The sequence below is a fragment of the Camelus ferus genome, chromosome 3 (assembly GCF_009834535.1).
Source record: "Camelus ferus isolate YT-003-E chromosome 3, BCGSAC_Cfer_1.0, whole genome shotgun sequence".
Lineage (NCBI taxonomy): Eukaryota > Metazoa > Chordata > Mammalia > Artiodactyla > Camelidae > Camelus > Camelus ferus.
Genome location: NC_045698.1, coordinates 80,063,043 through 80,086,494, shown reverse-complemented (window position 1 = coordinate 80,086,494; position 23,452 = coordinate 80,063,043). Strand labels below are relative to the sequence as shown.

General features: G+C 44.5%; 1 protein-coding gene and 1 pseudogene across 4 annotated transcripts in view; both read left to right on the top strand.

Annotated features, from left to right (window-relative positions):
* The window catches only part of SEMA6A (semaphorin 6A), a 121,125-nt gene extending 101,522 nt beyond the window's left edge, over nt 1-19,603 (top strand). For all 4 annotated transcript variants that reach the window (XM_032476553.1, XM_032476551.1, XM_032476552.1 and 1 more), the window contains one exon: nt 15,384-19,603. In XM_032476553.1, the coding sequence (XP_032332444.1) occupies nt 15,384-16,582 (1,199 nt within the window). In that variant the 3' untranslated portion in view covers nt 16,583-19,603. The remainder of the gene's footprint in view (nt 1-15,383) is intronic.
* LOC102510826 lies at nt 17,919-19,660 on the top strand (annotated as a pseudogene).
* Nucleotides 19,661-23,452: the final 3,792 nt, after the last annotated feature.

The following is a 23,452-nucleotide window of genomic DNA, read 5'->3' as shown; positions in this document are numbered from 1 at the left end:
TTTTTAGATCTGTCTTCTCTCCCCTCACCCCCTTCCCACAGCAATAGAAGAGCTTTCTTTTCTAGGTTAAGCAATACTGAGAATAGCCACTCTTGTGCCTCTTGTTTCTGGCCAAAAGTACCAGTGCTATAAAACCTGATTTCCAAGAAGACTGCAAGATGCCTGAGGAAATTAGCCATGTACAGATCTGTCGAGGGAGCCGTGCAGCGTAGATGTATGATGTAAACGTGGACCACTGCTGCTTTTACGCAAGAATAAATCAGATTAGAAGAAAATCCCCTACTTCACTTTATTTTACAGAGTTCTTGTGAGCTCTCAGAAAACAGGTGAAACAGTCGATAGATACAAAGATGTTCCCCTCTGACTGGAAATGCCAGAACTGTAGTGAGCTTATGTATTTTGGGAAATCTTTGAAACAAGATATTATGACATTATTATATTTAGTCAAGAAGATGTGCTCATTACAGACAAGGAAAAGATACAGAAACAGAATTTAAATTAGAGATCAAATGAATAATTTAAACGAAAATGTACAGTAAATGCTGAATATATTTTAATCAATGTGCAAGCTACTTTGTAACAGCAATTTTTAGTTTGGGAAATAATATTCCAGTGAGATTCATAAGGTCTAGAAAGGATGGTGAGTAGACTGTCCACACTTAAATACCCATTTTATAAATCACAGAGTTTATCAACGGTCCTCTTTACAGCCAATTATTTATCCCTCAGATACATCACCGCCTCCAAGTAGGACATGTTGGATCTTGCATGTGATGATTTAGATGGCTCAGAGGCATGGCCTTCAAGAATACTGAATCACGTGGTGCAAAGTTAATGCCCTTTTCATTTCTCTATCCGTCTCCTCGGTTATGTCAGAGCAAAAGTCTTAGTTTACAAATCTAGAAACTTGCTACTGTCCCTTTTTGACAAAAGAACGGGCTTTGCCATGTGGCTGGAGCTAGCGGGAATGAACACGGTTTTGCTTTCGGTTGGTGTTATTTTTGTGGTTACCTTCTAGCTATGAAAAGTGACCCTTTTTTCCACTTACGATAGTGATATAAAGTTTCCACTTGAAAGACATTTTGAAGGTAATTTTTAAAATATTGACTAAACAGTAATGCAAGAAGTACAGGGATACAGAAATTCTAAAAGTAAATAACATGGTAGGTGAGACTCATGGGTTTCACTAGAATGGTGGCATTAGGAGTTGATGATGCAAGTTTGGATTAAACTCCTCCCAAAACTCTGCTTCTGGCATTTTGAAGGGGAGACTTAACAAGGGCCATACCTTCCGCCGGCTGGGCTAGCACTCCTCTGATTTCTCGTCCACCTACTGAGCTCTGTGATGAGGGATGAGAAGTTTGGTCAAGGAGGAATTTAGAGGAAAATGGATTTGGACTGAAAAGAAATGAGTCATCCTAGGCTTGTCAAGCATCTGGCAAGATGCTTCTCCAGACCAACAGTGAGCATCCAAGTACAGGCTGAAGCTGGTTATTTCTCAAGTGGTGGCCTGGGGAACGTCTACCTCCAGCATGCCTGCCTCCTGGCCCCGTTCCCCATATCTGAGCTCCCGTGGGGTCCCTGGCCTGGCAGCAACCTACACTTGACCCTCCTTTCGCTTTTCTCTCTTTCAAACTTGACCTGTTCTGAGTCCCAGGCCGTTAGAGCCAGGCTATCTTCGTGAACAGGCTAAGAAATCCCACCTGAAGGGAGTACATTTGGTAACAGAGCCTAGCCCAACTGCTGTTGCATTTTAACAATTTGCAATGCTTCGAATCTAATGGACTGAGGATTTTTAAGCATCTCAGTTCTCCCAACAGGGAAAGTGATTTCTTGGCTCCTATCAAGTCATGTGAAGGTGATCTTGTGTACAGAGGAAATTACTGCCGATGGCGGTAGTAAAGGAAGAAAAATAGGCTTCTCTTGTCTTCCTGACTCCTCAACTTGGACTGTATTTTCTCTGCCATTTCTTCAGTAACATTAACATAACAACAATGTTTTCTGAGGAGTCGTCAAGCAGAATTTATTACTGGCTCCACCATGCAGTATTGGATGCCAGTAAGGAGTTAGAGGCCGTACAAGAGATAGACATGGTTTCTGTCCAAGAAATAGCGAGCCGCCAGACAGACGAAGCACACCAAGACACAAACATGCACCCGAAAGCCTTTATGGCCACTGCTGTCTCTTTGGGCAAGGCACAGCCCTGCGCGACAGACTTCAGAAAAAGCATCAGACAACTGAAGACACTTGGCCGAATGCACCGAGGACACAGCTTTTGGAAGCAGTTTCCCAGCCCGTTTTCCTTAGTCCTCCTGCTCAGTACCAATGTGAGAGTCACATATCCCTTGACAGGGAGGGTCAGGGAAGTGAAGGATGCCTGGGACGGGACTCGTCTTTAAAATCCGGGGGGAAAAGCTGGCAAACTCAGGCTCTTTTGAGCAGCCTGAGCTTTATTTCAAAAAAACTAACCCCGTGGTAATTTGCATAGCTCTTACTAGTAACACCTATAGGATCACAGCCATTTTTAAATGTGATGGAGAGCAGCCCAGTCCTGGAAGAGGACTCAGAGGAAGGGCTTGGAAGGGGTTCTGTCCGACGGAGAGGGGGCTCTAACTTCCACCTAACAACTGACAGCTAACTCAGTCAGAGAGGAACATGACGGTCAGGGCCAAGGGAACATGAGGAGATACAGAACTGGCCACTAACCTTTTGAATTGGAGTCTACTTATTTCAGTTTTTGAGGGTAGAGGAAAGGTGTCCTTCAAAGTTTGTAAGAAATTTGGCACCTAAGTTGCTGTTGTGGCTGATAATGAAAAAAATATATATACAATTCTGGAAATTTAGTCCATTAGTATATTTTTTAATTTGTTAAGTTGTGCTGTATCTGCCCTGTAAAGGTTTAGTATCCTTTTTATTACGCTCTGTTAAACTATTCTAATCTCCAGAAGTTTAGAGTGAGTCTAAAGAACATTTATGGGAACCGTTACAAGAAGCTCATTATTTGGAGGTAGAAGAGAAGCGTTGCTACATAAAATAGAGTGCCCAGGTAATCGTGAATTTCAGATAAACCATGAGTCATTTTTTAGTGTAAAACATTTACTAAAACATTATTATTTACCTGAAGTAAAAATTTAAACAGGTACTCTATTTATTTGCTACCTGGTAATCCTGTTGAAGAGGTTGCTGATAACTTATTCAGTGAGTATAAGATCTGGAGGAAATTTGCCCTTAAACGCTTAGAAAGTCTAGAATAACCCATATTAGAGGAATTAAAGTAAAACTTCCATTCTGTGAAAAATATTATCATTCTATTTAATTCCAGAGAATTGCCACTACAAATTATATATGTGTGCGAAATACGTTAGAGTAATTGAAAAGATTACTTCTGAAAGCAGGCTTTCAAATGCCACTTTTAAGTTGAAGAAGGCTTCGAAATCAAACTGTTCCTAAACGAGGACATGATTGAAATAGTTCCTTTCTAATTTCAATTTAACCTCAAATTTGTATCAACTGTTACATAAATTGTATTTTTTATTTTTCTTCTTTAATTATTATGGCTGCCTTTTCCCCTCGCCATTCCTCATTTCCATAACTTTGAAGGAGATGAACTGGAATCCAAAAAGCACACGAAATTAATAGTTAATTTAATAGAAAATGCAATAATGGTGACAGAAGCCCTAGTCTCAAAGAAAGGCAGAATGGCAGCCTTCCTGCCTTTTGTTCTTAATGCACTCAGTAGACATGCAGCAAACATGCTACAGAGAAGCCTTATGCTGCGTATTACAGGAGACACAAACCCTGCCCTCAAGGAGCTTGCAGGTTAGCAGGGGTTGCACACAGGTGACTCCCGGCTGGCAGCAGGGCAGAGTGAAGTCTGGGAGCGAGAGAAGTATATCATGGGCCAGAAGGGGAACTGAGATTGAAATGCTAGTCTGGAGCCTGAAAATTCATGCTGAGGGGGTGAGGCTCTACCTGTGGGTAGTGGGTGATCGGAAGATGGGTGGAAGGGAGAGAAAGCAGAGATCAAGAGTTTGGTAGATGATCGATATATAATAAATTAAATGTTCACTTACATTGGGTTATTCGTTACCTATACACAGTAAGTTTGGGAAATGGAATTTTGCATCCATTTTGGATCTGCAGGGCACTTCTCCACATCACTGGCATTTTCCATACCTGCTCCTTGCCAAGCTGAGAGCGCTGTCCCAGGTAAAGCCCCCAGCAAGCCCACCTCCAGACCTGGCTGTCTCTGTCACGTTGGTTAAACCACTGGGGCACGTGGCACGCGGCTGACTTCATCCAGAACAGATTTTGAAATCGGGGGAACTGACAAAGAAGTGATAATAGAATCCAGGGTGCTACCATTTACTTTTATTATATTAGCATTTCTTAATCACCTGCCAGAAAAGTAATCTACTTGTAGTCTCTGGCTTTCCTTTGAGAAACCAAGGAAAAAGATACCTTGAGGGCAAGTCAGGTGCTAGGCTCTGCTGCCCCGACATGGAAGTTTCCATGAGAGCATGGTGGGGGGAGGGGGGCAGGGACCGCAAAGCCCACATGGTTGGCTGTAATTCTTCCTACAGCCAGGCAGGCAGAGATGTAGATTTGATCTAATTAATTTTGTATCCTCTTGACAACTTGCTGAATTTATCTGAGGTCTTGATGAGATTATTGTGGAAAGGGTAGAAGGAGAAAAAGTTAAATGTCAACCCTGCAGAAAGCTGCTTCACCTCCCTGCCTACCTGAATCTGCACACCAATATTCGAATTTTCCTTTCCAAAGATACCAATTAAACCTTCTTCCTTCAGCTAACATCATTTTCTTTTCTCAAAAAAAAAATTAAGGATTTAAATTATGATTGTGGAGACTTTAATTTTTTTTCTTTTAAAATCAGCAACTTAAACCTTCAGGTGTTGAAAAAAAAAAATCCATTCACTTTCTAGAGGTACTTCTTACTTTAATCTGCAGCCACATCACCCTTGACGTGAATTCATTTTACCCCACCCTTCTCCTTCAGTCTTTTTTCCCATTCTCTCCTTATCTTTTGCACGAAAACACACACAAATGACACAGTTTTCTGACAGCTTAATGGAACTTTCAAGGACTTCGGGGACTAGGTTAGTCATGATCGTATTAACTGAACATCTGGTGTAGTTAAAAATTTGCTCTTTAATTACTTCGGCTGCACTATGTTCATCTAAAAGTTGTTTTGCCCTAACAATAAAATTGTGAAGAGTCAATTTATACTTTGGACCATGTGTAATGGGAAAATAATACTAGTTTTTTCTCAAAACTTTCTGATAGCCTCATTTCTTGGAGTTTAGGGGGAAAAAATGCATGTCATAGGTGTTCCTTTGCAAACCTCGCTGCTCCACAAAGCAGTCTAGCAAGAGCAAAATAGTGGACACTGGGAAACTTCCTAAAGACAGCTTCTCCTTTCTTGACATTATACATAAGAACGGCCTCAAAAGCCTCAAGAGTTGCTCAGAGTACATAGTTCATGCCATTGCCATACAGAGAAAGAGGACAGAAAAGTTGGATCCACGCGCTGGTCCCGGGGAGGTTACAGGCTGTGCTCACTTGAGTTAAAGTCCTGGACAGCGTGTGGACTGCACTGCCGGCCGGCCTGAGCAGACCCACAAGAACTGCATCATGTGGGTGCAAATCTCCCAGCACCTTCATCAGAGAAAGGCCCCGGAGTCAACTAGTGAAGTACAGTCGGATAAATTCAGAGATACTGGGTACACAGTACCTAGGCTCCTAATCGCTGTCAGAAAGCTAATTATGAGCAGTATGAAGTTTTGTCATCCCTAATTAATATTTCTTAAGCTCTCGTAAGTCTAGAACAACCTGGAAACAATCGTAAAGAGATTCCTTTTTAATGAGATAACAGGAATTTTCCACTGCAATTAATTTTACTTTTTTTTTAAAAGATGCATTCTTTTTCATTTATCTGCAGTTACATTTCCTCACTGAAGGCAGGGTTGGTCATTATGAACTGTACAGAAATCATGGAAGTTCCGTATAGTCACCACCGACAATGCATTATTAGGAGGGAAAATGGTGTCAAGAAATTTATAGGGCAGCAAAGTGCATTACGCCTAACCTTCTGGACATATTAGAGCTTGTCATTTCCAGTCCGAGAGCCTCTTGTTATTCATAAATAATAGATAACACTGGACACAATCCTCTGACATTTGTTAAGGTAATAAATACAGCCAAAATGCTGATGGGTCTTGCACTCCATGATTTAAAAGCATACAGCAGAAATTTAATGTAACTTAAAATGTCTTATGTAAGTCTATGGATTTGCAGATTCAGTTCAACTCAGCAGACCTGTAAGCACGGAGTTCCGCTGAGTGCACTGTTGTGCGAGGCATTTTTATGACTATGAAGCAGGACCTTAATTTAGGGAACAAAACATGAGCTCAGGTCCCTCTCCCCACCCACAGGAGAAAGAAGAGAATCTTCCTGAGTTTCTTATTCTCTTGTCTGATCACGTAGAGGTAGGGGGAAAGATCCCCAGAACCATTATCCAGTGTTGCTTGGTGGCTGTGCACCATTTGAGCCAAGGCGATTTGAAGGTGACATGAGATGCAGGCATTAAAGGAGGCTGCTCTCTTCGGTAGTGAGTTCCTCCTAAGATTCTGCTGCTTCTGTCCCTGGGACCCAGAACTGACTGGGCTGGCCCAACCTAGGACTCCCCTGGGCTCTGTAGTACCAACAGTACCTGATGGCCTCTATGACAGTGATGGGAGCATCAGAAACCCCCGTGTTTATGCTAGGGCAAACAAAGAGACTGCAGGCATTTTTCTAGCAACTTTCGGCTCCAGCAGATTGAGCTGATTTCTGTTACAGAACTAGTGGCACAACACTTGAGGACATATGTCAAGCTTCTGTCAGGTACCAAGGGGAAGTGTTACATTTGTCTGCCTCTCCAATGAAATCACATCAATTTTGTATTCCTTCTCAGAATGTGGCAACCACAGTACAGAAAATGTCATGCAGGAGACCCACTAAAGACTCATACTTTGAACACCAAGGAAGACTGCATTCATTCATTCATTCATTTCACAAATAATTCTGAAAGTCTGGCTATACACTGCCTCACTGGTGTCTGGGGTCGGACTTTAAAGCAAAACATTGATGTGTTTTCTGGAATATTATTCACATCATTTAGGGCAGTGCTTCTCAAGCTTCGGTGAGCATACGAATCATCTGGAGGCCTTGTTAAAACATAAATTTCTTAACCCAATCTCCAGAGAGTCTGATTCCGAAGGCCTGGGTAGGACCCAAGCATTTGTATCTCTAACAAGTTCCTGGTGATGCTGACTGAGTAACACTGATTGAGGACACTTTCCAAGTTGTATGGGCTGTCTTATTTAAGGTCACTTTCCATGATTTTGGTATATTTTTAAGTCCTTATTTTTCCATTCTTGGCTAACACAATTGAACCTAACCAAAGTGTAGCATTAAAATAGTCTGTCTGGGACGATGTAGTAGGCAGGTAACTTGTCAGAAATTCTAGAAACATTACATTATTAATTGAGCATTAATACATGCCCTGCACAATGCCAACCGCTTTACGTGCATTTGTTTATTTAATCTGTTTAGTCCTTCCAACAACATTCATCTCATTGCCAATGCTACTGGGGCTTAGAGAGACCGAGTTACTTGCCCAAGATCACAAAGCTAGTTAGTTATAGAGCCAATACTTAACTTTTGAGGTCACAAAGTCCTAGGTTTAAGTTCTTAACCAGTAACACCCGGCCACATCTATAACCCACATCCCAAGAACTATAATTCTAGCAAGTTTAAGTTGGCAGTTTTAGGAGTATTTAAACAAACTTATTTCCTCCTATTTGTTTTCTTTGCTTTGCAGAAAAAAAAAAAATCAAAGCACTGCAAATAAGCCAAAGAATCACCTGAATTTCACAATTTTATGAGGAGATCCACTTCCTTGTTTTGTAGCTTTGATGTCTCTTAGGAGAGCAAAGGAAGAAGATGAGATGAGGAAGGTGGAAAGTAGAAACGCTTTGCCTGGTTTCAAAAATTATTAGATGTTGAGCTTCTAGTCTTACCAGAAAGAAAACCTCAAAAAGAAAGAAAATAAACCATGTAAATTCTCCTAAAACTTTGCCCATCTGAAATAGGCATTACCTTTATAAAGACAGTAACAGATCTAGCACATGGAACATTCCAGAGTGTGGCTTTTAAGAATTGTATTATTGTGACAAGACCTCAGTCGCTGTTCTGGGTGTAGGGCTCCCACTGGCAGTGCCAAGTCTAAAATAAGGGAGCAGAGGAGGAACAGTGAACCCAGCACTCCCGATGGCACAGAGGGGAAAATGAATCTGTTTCCCCTACAAAAACATGTGAAATCGAATGAGTTACATACTCATTCTCCCTTTTCTCTCTGTGATCACATCCCAACCACCACCACCAAAAAAATGTATCGACTGGGTGATAGAAGTGGAAGTGGATTCATCTGCAGACAACCACAGTGTTATTTCAGTATGTGAGTTTTCAAATAGCCTCTGAACCAAGGATGTTCACCAGCCAGGAAGCTGCCTCTACTTTGGCATGGTCAGTCATGAATTTGATACATCTTGAAGACCATGGCCCTCCCGGTACCTAGACTTCTGCCTGCCAGGAAAAAAAAAAAAAATTGAAAAGAAAAGAAAAAAGGGAAGTTTGAGTTATAAACTCTGAGCCCACTTCCATGGCTGCTGGCGCTTGAGTTTATTTCTAAGCCATCTGGTTCACATTATGCCGTAAGACAAGAAGAAGGCTGCTTCCTGCCGAGATAACCACAGAGAGCTCCCACTGCACTTTCCCTGTGGTCATCTCCATGGGCTGGGGTGTGGCTTTGAGGATAAACTGTCGCCAGTTAGGGTTTTTCCCCTATTTGTTGCCTTCTCTCCTTACTAGGGATTACAGCGGGCCCTCTGTGGTTAGCGGCCGTGATGCTTGGCCCGTGATGAGTTCATTCATTCATACTGCCTTGCAGGACTGTGAGGCTGGCATTTTGTTGCAATAAGATTTTCAAACAAGAAAAATTGGGTTGTTAGATTGCATTCACCCAAGTTGTTATGAGGATTTCAAGGAAATTAGAGGCTTGTCTCACTATAAAGCAGAATCAAGAGTCTATTTTTAGGGGATCCCGCTCTGGGGCTTTTCTTGGTGTTTTGCCATCTCTCTGAGCTCTCAGACCCAATGCGAAGCCCGCTCTGGCTCGGTGGTGGAGGAAGTGTCCATCCTCCTTTCTGCCTTTGCATATTTCTCTAAAGGACACAGAGAGGCTTTGTTGTCTTTGTGGTTACCGGGCCCGCTTTACACAGATGCCTATTAATCACTTCACTATGGAGACAGACACATCCATCATATCACAGCAGCTCTGAAACAGGCAGTCCAGTGAGCAGGGGTGAGAGGGGAAAGTGTGCACTTAACCGTTTCAAGGTACTGGCTGCCTGAGATCTCACGTACTCACTCAGCAAGGTAACCGCGGTGGGGATGGCTCTTCCTTGGAACTTAGTTTACTAGGTGCAACAGATTTCACGTATTTTTATTTGTCTCTTTTGCTTCGTTTTTTGATAGGACAGATAACATCTTCCAGCTATTTCTGTATGATGCAGGGGTTAAGTATAGTGGAAGACAGAGTCTTCATTTTAAAAACAGTAATAATTAAATTCAGGTGGACCAGCTGTGCTTTTTGATGTAAAGGTACCAAGGTACTGACTCTTTGAAGCCTGTAGTTTTTCTATAATGGACTCAACATGGAACAGAGTGTGCTGAAAGTCCACTTTCTCAGGCAAGAAGGCCCTTGAAATAGCATGTGAATTAACCAATAGCTTTTCCTTCTAAAACTGACATGTCTTCTAAACATCTTTTTCAGTCTTTCAAGGCTTTTCACAGCCTGCTTCCAAATAGTGCTTAACTCTCGCTCTTACTTCTCCTCTGCAAGTACCCGTTCATTCATGCATTCACTATTTATTTAACAGCTATTTACTGAGCACCTTTATGCCTGGGGATTCAGCAGGAAATCTCTCCCTCCTGGAGCTGTCTGGAGCAGTTTAGGTGTTAAAAAGAAACATAGGGCAGTATCATAGGGTGATGATTTCAGGACAGGGAAGGGCAGAGCTCAGGGGACACTTACAGAAGGAAGAGCTAAAGCTAACCTGTCTGAGGGAGCTGGAGAAGCTCATGTAAGCTAAATATCCCTGCTCTGACCCCTCACCTCTGGGTAGGTGAGCAGGGATATTCTGGGCAGAGGGAACAGCCTGTGTGAAATCCCAGAAGCAAGCGAGAATGCAGCAGAGGGCTGGTGCCTAGAGCGTAAGACAGTAGGAGGGAGCTGGACGAGCCATTTTTGAACACAGCCTTCATTTTCCTCCCTCCCATGCCTTGGGTCCCAGTTGCGCTCCACTTCAGAGACAACCTACCCACCATGAAGGCTTAGCTCAAACGCCACCTCCTACAGAAAGCCTCTGTCCGTACTGAAGTAGAAGCGATGCATCTCACGATGCTTCCACACTTTGGGTGCACTGTCTGAGTACGCGCCCGCGTTCTCCCCTACTAGACCTTAGGGTTTGTGCCTCCTTCACCTGTCTCCCCAGCACCTAGTACGCTGCACTCGTCCTTGCTCAGTAGATGTTCTCTGAAGGCGGCCACGAGATGCCTGGAGCCCAAACCTTGTTGGTCCAAGAGAGTGACAGTCACATCACAATCCAAACTTGAGTTAGGAGAGCATCTTTTCTGAGGCACGTTGTCCCAGAGCCTGGCGCTGGGCCCCCCGTGCAGACTAGAGGCAACGGTAGAGAACCCACGAGCAGGACTACCAGAAAGCATTATTTAAATAAGGAATGTGATGTTTGAAATTTCAAAACGCATTGACATGGTCATTCTAGGAAAAATCAGAACCATGCTGGACTTCCCTTATTTTATAGTTTATAATTGTTCTTAGTTGAAATTACATATTGTAGGGCCTGGAGGGTGGGGCTGTTCATAATCTCTTCATTGCTTCTGCCTCTAACGAGCTTCAGACTGCCCTCCTGAGACCTTCTAGCATCCCTCCGGCACCTGGAAACTCTCACCTCGGGGCGGGGTGGAGGGGGAAACAGTGGAGATTCTATTCTTCCTCAGTTCTGCCAATTTAAGGCATGATTTCAGAGAAATCTCTAAGCCATTGTGTGTCTTGCTTCCTGCAAAAGGAAGGTGGAAAGAATAACCATTTAGCACCTCATGACTGGTGAGAAATAGCTGGCGGTTAATGAATCAATGCAGAAGGCTTTTCAGATACTGTTTTCATTACTAATGCCCCGTTTTCAACTGGTGAGAGCAGAAGGCCCCAGGGTTGGCAGAGGAAGGCATTTCAATATCCCAGGGTGGGGAAACCAACTGACTGGTCCCTCTCCAGTGGGGGACTCCTGTGGGAGGAGTGTACCGCCCGACGCAGGCCCTCCCGCTTCCCCAGGGTTTCAGTGCAGCATCTGAAGCAATGATGTTCATCCAGCTCCAACCCTGCATCCTTTGCATTTGAATTATCCAGTTCCACTGGAGTACTCGGTTGATACCAATAACCCATTTACCCTCTTCTTCTCTTCTGGAGTTACCCCAGAACAAATGTCTTTTCATTTTAAAAATAGTTTATTTTATTATTATTTTGAATACATGCTGAGCACCCTTGTAGATTTCTTTTGTCTAACAGATGTTAGTATGATTATGTTCTGTTATATGACTGGAGATATAATTCGTTTCTGTGACTTCAGAAGCATGGTTATGCCTGGTCACTGCAAAGAAGACCCACCAAGTTTAGAAGTCCAGTTTAAAACGTCACTGCAATGTACTGCAAAACCCATTTATTTAATAATCATTTATTAAGTGCCCAACTAAGAGCTCTGGGGATGGGGAGGATCATAAATGCATATAAAATATGGTCCCTGCCCTCAAGGAGCTGACTGCAGGATTGTTATCCCACTTTGGAGTCTAACAATAATCGCTGTGTTTTGCTCAACACTTCACGCTGTTGCTGTTTTACTTATTTCAAAATTCAGGACCTACAGGCAGTCCTGAAACAGAGGTACACATTCCCTGATGTTGCCCCAACATATCATCCCTCTGGCAACGTCTGGACAGCCCAAGGCCTGGAGCTGCGAAGAACAGGTCCATCCCTCTCCTTCCTAGCAAACGTCATCTAACAGCGCAGCAGTGACTGTTCCTCTGAAGCCCTGGGGAGCTACTAACCCACTGCTTCTCTTCTGCAGCTTCCTCTGACCTTTAGATTTGCCCAGCAAACTACAGCACTTAAGCTCTTTCTTATTCATTACTTTAGTTGATTCTTGTAACAACCCATTAAGGCATTAAGATGAAGTGTGTTAACCCCACATTACAGATGAAAACACTGAGGCCCAGAGATGTTCAGTCACTTGCCAAAGGGTCACCCAGCAGTAATGGGAGCCTAAGACTCCAGGCCTTTGGAGATCTCTAATGTTGCCTGAACGCACCCCAAGCCTGACAAGTCGGGGGTGTTCAGTCCTTCACAGTGACCAACGGCACAAAGTTGATCTGATCATTTCCACAGCTATGCTTTTGCCCTCTTTATGATATAAGCAGAAAGCTTTAAGTTTGGACAGCATTTTCCAGAAGTAACTTTTAATGTCTTATCTTCTTGACTTTGCTTTCAACTCAATCTCTGATCTGTTTCTAACTTTGGACATAGGGTTTCTGAACTTGCATAAGCAGATGAGGGAAGCCACCTGCTTCATGGTAGATATCTCACTATTTACATAACAAAATGAGACAGACAGAGCTGTCTGGGACACCATTTTTCTCAAAGGTCAGACTCCGCTTGATTTGTTAACAACCAAAAACCTGAACTCAAATGTCATCCACTAAAAAAAGAGTTTTTCCCAGGGAAAGAGCAAGTGGGGTCCTGGCGTCTAAGATAGTCAAGGACCTTCTAAAAGAAGACTATTTGGGAGCTAAAAGTAAAGTTAAGAAGCAATGGATGTACTTGACAATTTTGGAGCTTTCCCAATTAAAAAATAAATGAAAGAAACGGATTGCTAGCCTTATTCTTTCTATGGTCCTCTTAAGCTGAAACAGTAATTTAAATTGTAAAATGTCAAAGTCAATTATATTAACTACCTATTACTACAAGTTTACCGGAAAGACACAGCTCCCATAAACACAGTTGCCTGGAAGGGATCTGTGAAATAACCCACTGCTATGAACAAGTTTATCTAGTATTCTGCATCTGTAGGGTCTAGCCCATGTAACATCCCACTGACATCACCAAGTCAATCAGCGAAATTAAACCCATTTTATTCACAGGTGTATGTTTTTGTGCCATTCTATGTAGGTGGTTAAAAAAAAAAACGATGTTCAGTAGAACCCCACGCAAAATCAAAACTAGAAAATCAGTTGCTATTTTAGCATTACAATAAGGAAATGAAAATTTAAGGAAGAAATTTTCATTAGCACAGTTCCTTGGTGAGTAGGTATTAAAATACATTTGGATGTGAGACACTCCACTGTTTGGGTAGCTCCACATCATAGAAGGTGTGAGTTATAGCTGCATTTCCTGCTGGTTTTCTGCTTCACAGTTTCTACCCCTTAAAAGTTCATGAAGATAAATCTGGAAATATTTGAAAAGTGTCACATCTGGAAATTATTCAGTGTCTTACCATCTTACACTCTCCTTTCCCTGGGGTGAACTGCTTCTCCTGCCCCTCACTACCAAGCGCACGTGTGTAATCACAGAATCTTCGTTTCTCAAGAGGTATTTGCTGCTTCTATTTATTCCCCACCTTAAGCCAGAATCCTTTGTCACAGGACAATCATTTCCACAGCAACCAAGTGTGATGTCACAACTGAGGGGAGGAGGACTGTTCACAAAGAAAAGAGAAGGCTATGTTTTCTTCTTCAGGATACAGTTACTGGGTCTTAAAACCATCGCTTCACTAACTAAAATATTTTAGTGGAAAAACCCCATGACAAAGCTGCGTTACTTCAAGGTCTCAGCTGTGACACACAAAGCGTTTCCGCAGAAGTTTAAGGGTTGTGCGTTGTGGGTTTGGGAAGGCGTAGAGATTTTTATTTCATTTCATTCTAATTCTGTACCACTGATAAGTGCCAGTAAAATACATTAAACATATCCCAGAAAGACTTGATTCAGTAGATGAAAAATGTGTCTCCTGAGACCAGAGAAGGTACATTTTCTGTCTTACTATCATTTCCATAATAGGAACAATGTTTACATTTCCTCAGCCAGGGCAGAGCCTCTAATGTATTCATGTTCTTTCATTCTCCAGAGGCAGGAACTGAGGTATTTGAGATTTTATTTTTTAGCTACTGCATCAAGCACTTAAGATCTGACAACTGTGGTGTGTTGTCTCACTTGGTATTAAAAAAATAAAAGCTTCAGTGTTTGCATTTGATTAGAGTCTCTCAGCTTGGTGGCTGATTAAGCAGGAATGGGGAGAGCAAGGTTCTTCAGAAGCACAGCATCTTGGTTAATGCGGTGTAAGATTATTGACGGCTGTAGTCACGTAATTTTTATTAAATTGAAGAGATTAGCTCTGCTGAAGAACCTCACCATGACAGCAAAGTCTAGCCGTAATAATGAGACCTGACACTTCTCAAACCCACTACAGGGCCCCAAATGCTCTCTTTTTCTTATTATTCTTTCAGTTCAAGTAAGGGAACCACTTCACTCAAATATTCAATGTATTTACCTGAAATTGAGTGTGCGTGGGGTGTTTTTTTGTTTTTTGTGGGTTTTTTTGGAGAGGTGATGCAAAATCAGCATAAACATTGTAATCTCTGAGCTTTAACTATTCTCTTTCACTGTAAGTGATACACAGCCTTTCCCCAGCTGCCTGAAATGCTAACATAGCTTTTCTCCAAGTGGACGCCATGGTGCTCATAAAGAAGTCACCCGAGAAGAAGACCCTGGAAGCCTGGAGTGTCGCACGATTTGTTCATTTAACACGTGTGAAATTGTTGCCTCTTCCCCCAGACTCAAAATGTCTCCCAATTTTAAGGGGGGAAGACTGGCAAAAAGATGAAGAGGGAAAGAGGGGTACATTTTGGAAAGGGGAAAGCTGCTATATTCCAAAGAGTGAAGCAAAGTAGAAAGAGCACCAAGTACTAGAAAGAGGGAAAAGCATTTTCCAGCACACAAAGAAGGCAACAACATGCTTGGGGGTGGGGTGGGGAGGATTAATTAGCTAATGTTTGGCAAGCTGCGCCTCGATGACAAGTTCTGCAGAGGTGCTATTGTCACTTATTACTGTTATTAATTAACAGGGTGAATGCCAAACAAAAAATAAGCCACGCGGTGTGCTTTCATTTCTCAACACCATCTGCGGTATCTTTTGCAGGAGTGATTCGGGAAAGTTACCTCAAAGGCCATGACCAGCTCGTCCCTGTCACCCTCCTGGCCATTGCGGTCATTCTGGCTTTCGTCATGGGGGCCGTCTTCTCGGGCATCATCGTCTACTGCGTCTGCGATCACCGGCGCAAAGACGTGGCCTCCGTGCAGCGCAAGGAGAAGGAGCTCAGCCACTCGCGCCGCGGCTCCATGAGCAGCGTCACCAAGCTCAGCGGCCTCTTTGGGGACACCCAGTCCAAAGACCCGAAGCCGGAAGCCATCCTCACGCCACTCATGCATAATGGCAAGCTCGCCACTCCCAGCAACACGGCCAAGATGCTCATCAAGGCCGACCAGCACCACCTGGACCTGGCCGCCCTGCCCACCCCAGAGTCCACCCCAACGCTGCAACACAAGCGCAAGCCCAGCCGCGGCAGCCGCGAGTGGGAAAGGAACCAGAACCTCATCAACGCCTGCACCAAGGACATGCCCCCCATGGGCTCCCCGGTGATCCCCACGGACCTGCCCCTTCGGGCCTCCCCCAGCCACATCCCCAGCGTGGTGGTGCTGCCCATCACGCAGCAGGGCTACCAGCATGAGTACGTGGACCAGCCCAAAATGAGCGAGGTGGCCCAGATGGCGCTGGAGGACCAGGCGGCCACCCTGGAGTATAAGACCATCAAGGAACATCTCAGCAGCAAGAGTCCCAACCATGGGGTGAACCTGGTGGAGAACCTGGACAGCCTGCCCCCCAAAGTCCCCCAGCGGGAGGCCTCCCTGGGCCCTCCCGGAGCCTCCCTGTCTCAGAACGGCCTGAGCAAGCGGCTGGAGATGCACCACTCCTCGTCCTACGGGCTTGACTATAAGAGGAGCTACCCCACGAACTCGCTCACGAGAAGCCACCAGGCCGCCACGCTCAAAAGAAACAATACTAACTCCTCCAATTCCTCCCATCTCTCCAGAAACCAGAGCTTTGGCCGGGGAGACAACCCGCCCCCAGCCCCGCAGAGGGTGGACTCCATCCAGGTGCACAGCTCCCAGCCCTCGGGCCAGGCCGTGACTGTTTCGAGGCAGCCCAGCCTCAACGCCTACAACTCACTGACGAGGGCGGGGCTGAAGCGCACACCCTCCCTAAAGCCGGACGTGCCCCCCAAACCTTCCTTTGCCCCCCTTTCCACATCCATGAAGCCCAATGATGCGTGTACATAATCCCAGGGGGAGGGGTCATGTGTCGAACCAGCAGGAAAGGCGAGGCGCCCGCTCAGCTCGGCGAGGTTCTCGGCTGCTGAGTACCCACCCGACCAGGACGGCCGCGGCGGCGCCCGGGACGCTGGGTCCTCCCCTGCGACGCTGGCGGGAGGGGGGGGGGAGCCTCTGGAGAACTGGGCCATGCGGTTCGGTGAAGGTTCGCGACGCGGGACTCACCTCCATCCTCTTCCTTCACTCTCCCCCCACACTCCACAACAGGTCGGACTCACGAAAGACTTCAGTCAGCATCACAAACATGAGCCAAAAGCACATACCCACCCAGCCACCCCCCCTCCCACATGTGCGCCTGCGCGCCCGCGTGCACGCACGCGCACACACGTACACGTACACACACGTGAACTGCAAGTGCAACATTTTGTCCGGGACTGCACGGGGCGCCGCCCAGCTGGGCTAGCGTCCCAACCTGCAAAACACAAATACATTTTTAAAAATCATGAAACTTAAAAAGACAAAAAAAAAAAAATAAAGAATTCATTGATAATTCTAACTCAGACTTTAACAATGGCAGAAGTTTACTATGCGCAGATACTGTGAAATGCCCACCAGTGTTACAGCTTTCTGTTATAGCAGATGAATGCCATGTTGGGCGACTATGCCATAGATTTCTGCTCCTCTCTTTTTAATGAAATAACGTGACCGTTAACGCAAGTAACTCTTTATTTATTGTTTACCCTTTTTTTTTTTTCCTTAAGGAAAGGACTCTTCCACATACCATCCTCTGAACAGCTCTTCAGAAAGCCCCTTGACAGTTAAAACTATTTAACGTGAAATCCATTAACTGGAATAATTGAGTTTCTTTATTTTTACAATAAATTCACTGAGTAAATAAGTTGGAGCTGGAATTCTGCACTTTGTGTTTGGACTGTCTTATCTCTAGCTAAAGGAAAACCTTAAGGGGAATATTTATTTCAATCTACCAGTTAATGTGCTGGTCAGGTCTCTGGCCTGTAACATGCAAAAGAGTAACTAGTTTAGAAGTCCTTCCAGATCCTAACTTCTAATGCAACCAGGAGAGGAACTTTCAGAATGGCACATCATGTCCCATTGCTGCCAACATGGCATTGTCAGTGGTTCCTACTTTCTGTGAAGGCACCAGCTTGTGATACGCCATCTCATTTCACCTTGCATGTGAGACAGCAAACAAAATCCACCAATGGTGTGAACTAATTAATATGCTGGCTGCTATCTTGCATAAATTAATGGTTTGATCACACAGGTTTTTCGTGGGGTTACATCTGTGAATAGCCTGTTTTCCACATGTAAATTTGTGCCTTACACCCTGAGTTGTGTACACTTGTAAACTGTCATTATGATAAACTTTTCCCCCCTTGGAAATAAATGCAGATATTTATTTAACCCTCCCTCCCTCTCCCCATCCCCACTCCAGCCTTCTGGAAGATCAGAGTCCAGCAGATGGAAGAAGAATGCAGCGGTGATGGTTCTAATCCTGCAGCCTGGGAAAGCTGGGCGGCACCACACCCTCAGATTCACACTTCCTTCTAGTTGTGCCAACTCCAGCCACCCTCTGGCCATGCTGCCAAGCATGGATCCCAGTGTTGTGGGTGGCAAATCCCCTTTCTCCCCCCAGAGCTCCCTGCTCCCCTTGTATTTTCAGATCATTTCAACATGGTGATACCCTCATTAGCCAGCAGAAAAGGGACTCCTGTCCCAGTCCTCATTTCTGCTGTGTCCGCTGCCTGGAGAACACCCCATGTGAGGCTGGGCAGGCACCTGGGAGGAGTCTCCAAGCCATGTGCTCAGCATGCACGTGCAATGTACACAAAGAAATGACAGTGGAAATAGATGCAGGCAGGCTGGTCCCTGCAGTGATTAATGAGCAACTCCAAGTACAAGGCCAACCACAATGGATGCTGCAAAAAAAAACCTTGACTGGGGCAAAAGGTTTTTAATTTTTTTAATTTCTTTATCCGTTTTCTTGTTATTGTTTGGAGGGGGAGGGGGTGGGGCGTGTGTTTTTCCCCTTGGTTTTCATTAGCTCGAGCACACACAAGGGACTTTTGTTTACTCTATCACGAACAAAAGAATTGTCAACATAGTGTAAACCAGGCACACTGTTGTTGGTTGTTACTGTTTTTTTAAACAACTAAACCGTATTTGATGGTCTCTTTGTCTCCTTTTCATTTCTGGTTTGACCTTCTGGGTTTAGTTTTGTCCTTAAAGAAAACTTAAAAAAAAACAGTTTGGGATAATTTTGAATTGACTGGTGAGAAGTGGTACCTCTATAATCAGAATGAGACCTGGATGTATAGCCAGGGCACGTGCACAGCCTTTGTTCCAAACATCCTTTGCAGTTTTGCTATTGTTTAGGATCGGTTTTTGTCGTTCTTGTGTTATGTTATCGGTTTTTGTTTTGTTTTGTATTGTTTTGTTAGTAAAATCAGTGTACTCTGAAACCATGAAACTTTTCTAGAAATAGAAATATTGTTTTCTCCCTTCTATTTTCTCTAGAAATGCCGAACTTAGGAAGGTGATGGGTACATATCACCCTGCTACCTTCTTCCCCAAGCTTCACTCCCAGGGTACTGAGGTGCAGCCCCTACTCTCTCAACCCATCATTGCCTCAGCTGTTTAGCTCTGGGTCCTAACTTCCACCCCAATCCCTGCATCCCACAGCCCATCACTTGTGGTGTTAACCCTAAAATGCCCACAAGTATTGAGCGGGTCTTCTGCATTTTTTTACCTTTTTCTTTTGTTCCCCATGGCATATGGGGGGAGGGTCCATGAACCTGAGTGTGCCTTTGCTTTCCACCCTTGCTCGACACTGGTAGATGCAACAAACTCAGATTTATATTTGTTGTAAAGTTGTAAAAATATTGTGATGTCACCAATTTTCCTTCCATCTCCACATCCCCTAACATCTGATTCACGACTTAATGTATGTTGTAAAAAAGAAAAAAAAAGAGAAGAAAAAAGGGAAAAAAGACAAAAAAAAAAAAAAAAGGCCAGGAAAAGGCTCTTTATTACTTAAAAGTAATAAAACAAGACTGTTCTACATTCTCTTTGGTGTCCTGAATGCTTTTATTTATCTCATAATTGTTCGCTTTTCACCTGGACCCTTTTGGGCCAGGAGTCCACTCTTTCCTCCATCTCTATTTGGTTTCCAAAACATAAATCACAACATAGTTAGACCCATTTGTTTGCAGTCCCCACACTCTGCTCCCCAAATTATTGATGTGTTCTCCCTGCCTGCACCCAGCCTGGAGCAGAATCGGAGCAGAAGCCACCGGTAATTAAAAGGCAGAGCACGCATTGACTCCCTCAATTCATTTTATGCATTTTCTTTTTATGGGCTTGTTCATCATCAAACATTTATGGTAGGCTTGATAGTTTAAGAGATCAAGGCTAGGATTTTAGTATGTAGGGTCCACTAAAAATAGATCCTTGCACAGATGTGACTCCAGTCTTTTTACATATTAATAAAGCAGAGGGTGCCGGATTTTACTCCTTGTTAGCATTTATCTCTTGTTACCCAGAAGACACGGTCGGAGGTATATTGGGATGTGGCGCTTGATTTGTATTTTGCAGGATAGCATTATGAAATGCCTACATCAGGTTTTTCCTTTTGGAAGATTTTTAAATAATGATTTAAATAAGTCCTCAGTTGGAGTATTTTACATTTGACCTTCTGAAGCCATTTTTTCCAAGTGTTTTGGGTCAGTTTGAGTGTGGGAAGCTGCCCTTGGACCTCAACTTACACCTTTAGTGGTCCCATCACTTTTTGATAAGTCATTTCCAATTGCGTTTCTTGAATCCCACCCATAGGGTCAGGCACAAAGTGGGCTAGACTATAGTTTCTGCCTCCTCAAGTAGCAGGAGAGGTGGGCACAGCCTCTGTAATTGCCGCTGGGAGGAGGGAACACAGTGCTGAGCAGGAGCCTCAGAAATTGGTGCACGAGGCTACACGTGAGCTGGTTCTTACGGAACGAGTTCTCTGGACAGCTAGCCCAGGCAGAGGGGATAACTTGTACACAGGCGCTAAGGGTGAGGATGCCATGATTGGGAAACAGAAAGTTTAGCAGGTCTTGAGCTGGGTCTAGGAGAGAACCTGGCGGGGGTAGGACTGGGAAGGGGGAATTGGAACCAGACCAGGAGTGGCCTGGGTACCACGTGCTAAGATTATAGCTAATGGGCAGTGGAGCATGTTTGCAGTGTATAAAGCAGCAAGTATGTGTGTTTGTGCTTTAGAAAGCTACCTGGCAGTAGTGTGGAAAATGGATTGGTCCCGGAAGAGGCTGCTGGCTGCCAGGCAACGTGCCAAGTTGCTGCCAAGTTGGTAGGAGCAACGCAAATGAAAACCCCACATCCAGCTTCAGATTCTTCAGGAAACAGAACTGAATCAGCTCCGTGACCACCCCTTCTTCTGCCAGTCCAAAGAGCACCCTCTCCTTATGTGACTGGCAGGTTTGCCCTGCCCAGTTACATCTAAATGTCAAACGGTAAGAATGACTGACAGCTAGTCTGACCCTTTTGTTTTAAAAAATGGGGACGCTGTGGTCCATTGAATGAAAGGATTTGCTCTTGATCCCAAAGCTGGCAGTAGAACAGCTCTTCTGGGGACAAATTTATAGTCACTTACGTGCATTCATTCATACCCTCAGAGTAATACTAGCAAGGAAGACCCACCACTCGCTCCTCCCAAACAGCGCCTCCGTGTCACTCAGGCATCCTTTCTCCCAGGAAGCCCTTTATACATGTCTTACTCTTCCCCAGCCGGGCATCCCACATTCCCTCATCTGGGCTGACGAAAGGGCATGAGATGGAGCTCAGAACACCCTGCAGACAATCCCTGCAGTGCAACCTGATAGTCAGCATGGTGGCCTTTGCTGCACTCAGCTTTGTTCTGGTCTGACAAAGAGGTAACAGAGGCAGAAGAGGTGCAGCCTGTATCTTACCTGGGGCCCCAGAGATGTCCAGCTCAGCCTGGAGAAGTGCCTCCAATAACCCAGCTTTGTAACTGTTGCATCTGCTTGCTTGCTTGTTACAGGGTTGCTGGTTTCTGCCAGATGTTTCAGACAGTTGGCCCTCAGGAGTGGCTGTCCCAGCACAGCCAACAGACTAGGTGTTTCATGGGGCCAGAGCTGACATCCTAGATCTGCCTGCTTTTCTTAAATGCAACAAGTAAACACCAACTGGTCTCGTTGTTCAGCCTAGTAAGTTGGCAGAAGCCAAACAAGATGCCTGGACTGCAGTGCCGAGGTCCGACTGCCTCAACAAAAGGTCTTTCCAAAGAACTCATTCAGCCAGTGAAATAAAAGTGTCAGAAAGGCACCTACAATTTCAGATGCTACACTTTGCCAGAGGGAAAGGGGTGAGGGGAATTTAAAAGAACCCTTTAGTAACAAAATAACATGATTAAGAGCATTATCCTTGTCCTGGCTGAGGCACTGTGACAGCTGGGTGCTGGGACTCAGTAGGCCTTAGAAACCCATGTCACACACTCGTCTTAAACCCAGGTGGTGACGCGTCTTCTACAGGATCAGGAAGGAAGGGCGCACATTTATTGATCGGGATTGCCAGACAGATGGGGATCTTCAATATTCCATTTAGACTATTGTGTATCCTTATCTCTAACCCCCCTGGGATGCCTGGAGGTGGGGCAGTTGACCTCAACAGAGGTTTAGGGCTAAACTGATGTGCATTAAATGTGACTGGGGCAGAAAAATGTGCAGATGTCCCTCTAGCAAATGGAAATGAAATCTGAGTAAATCAAGAGAGGCAGCTGAGCAGTGGGGGGGTGGGGGGGTTGCCCAACCCCCTCTGCACACACGTGCACACAAATGCTGTCACGGGGCCTTTTCTTCTTTGTGTCTAATTCCAGACATGTCCCTGAGCTCAGAACCTATGTTTGCTAAAGACCTTTGAGAGGTCTTTCACTCCTCTTTCTCGTAAAACATGGGTTCCACCTCAGCACGTTCTGGTCAAAAGTGAACTGTCGTAAACTACAGTGTCAGGAATGGGATCCAGGACCTTGGCAGAGGAGCCTGGACACGGTCACTTGCAGCAGCCTATGGACACTGACTGGGATGCCTAGTAGATTCTTTATTCTTCCTAATCTCCTTCAGATAGAAGGAGATCCTCCCCTGAGAATCACTAACACCATCCCCGGAGCAAGTCATCAGTCCCGCTGATGAAGCCACAATAATGGTCCAAATAAGGAGACACTAATGAAGGGGAAAGTAGGTCACCATGAAGTCAGAGGCATTTTTTTCATTGATGACTTTCAGTAAAAAAAAGAAAAAAGAAAAAGAAAAACCGGATGAAGGTGACATTGGACACAACAGCCATGCCAGGCAACCAACACGAAAGCAGCTCAGGCAGGATTCCCAGAGGTCTCCCAGGATGAGAAGGATGATGAAAACTCTGTCTGAGAGCCAGACAACTCTTTTATCCTGTTCATCACGACAACTACCCTGACCATGTTCCAGAGTAGTGAGAAAGTAGGTGGATCTCGGCAAACTTAGTTCTCTGCTGTGGACACTGAATGTTTTGCACACCTGGTTCATGTCAGTACCAAAGCAGGAATTTCAACCACAGGGCTAAGGTTTGTTTCTTAAAAGATGAAAAGTGGAATGGTACCACCCAAGAGAGACAGGGCTTCCGATCATCAATTACAATGACAATTTATACTGGTGGCATTTTACAGTTTGCAGACATAATCTTGTCCATTATATTATTTGTTCCTCATAACAGCCTAGTGGGGTGAGCAGCACATGTGTGATTATCCTCATTTTACAGAAATCGGAGTTTGGAGAGGAGGGATTTTTTTGGTGCAAAGATCAACATCAAAAT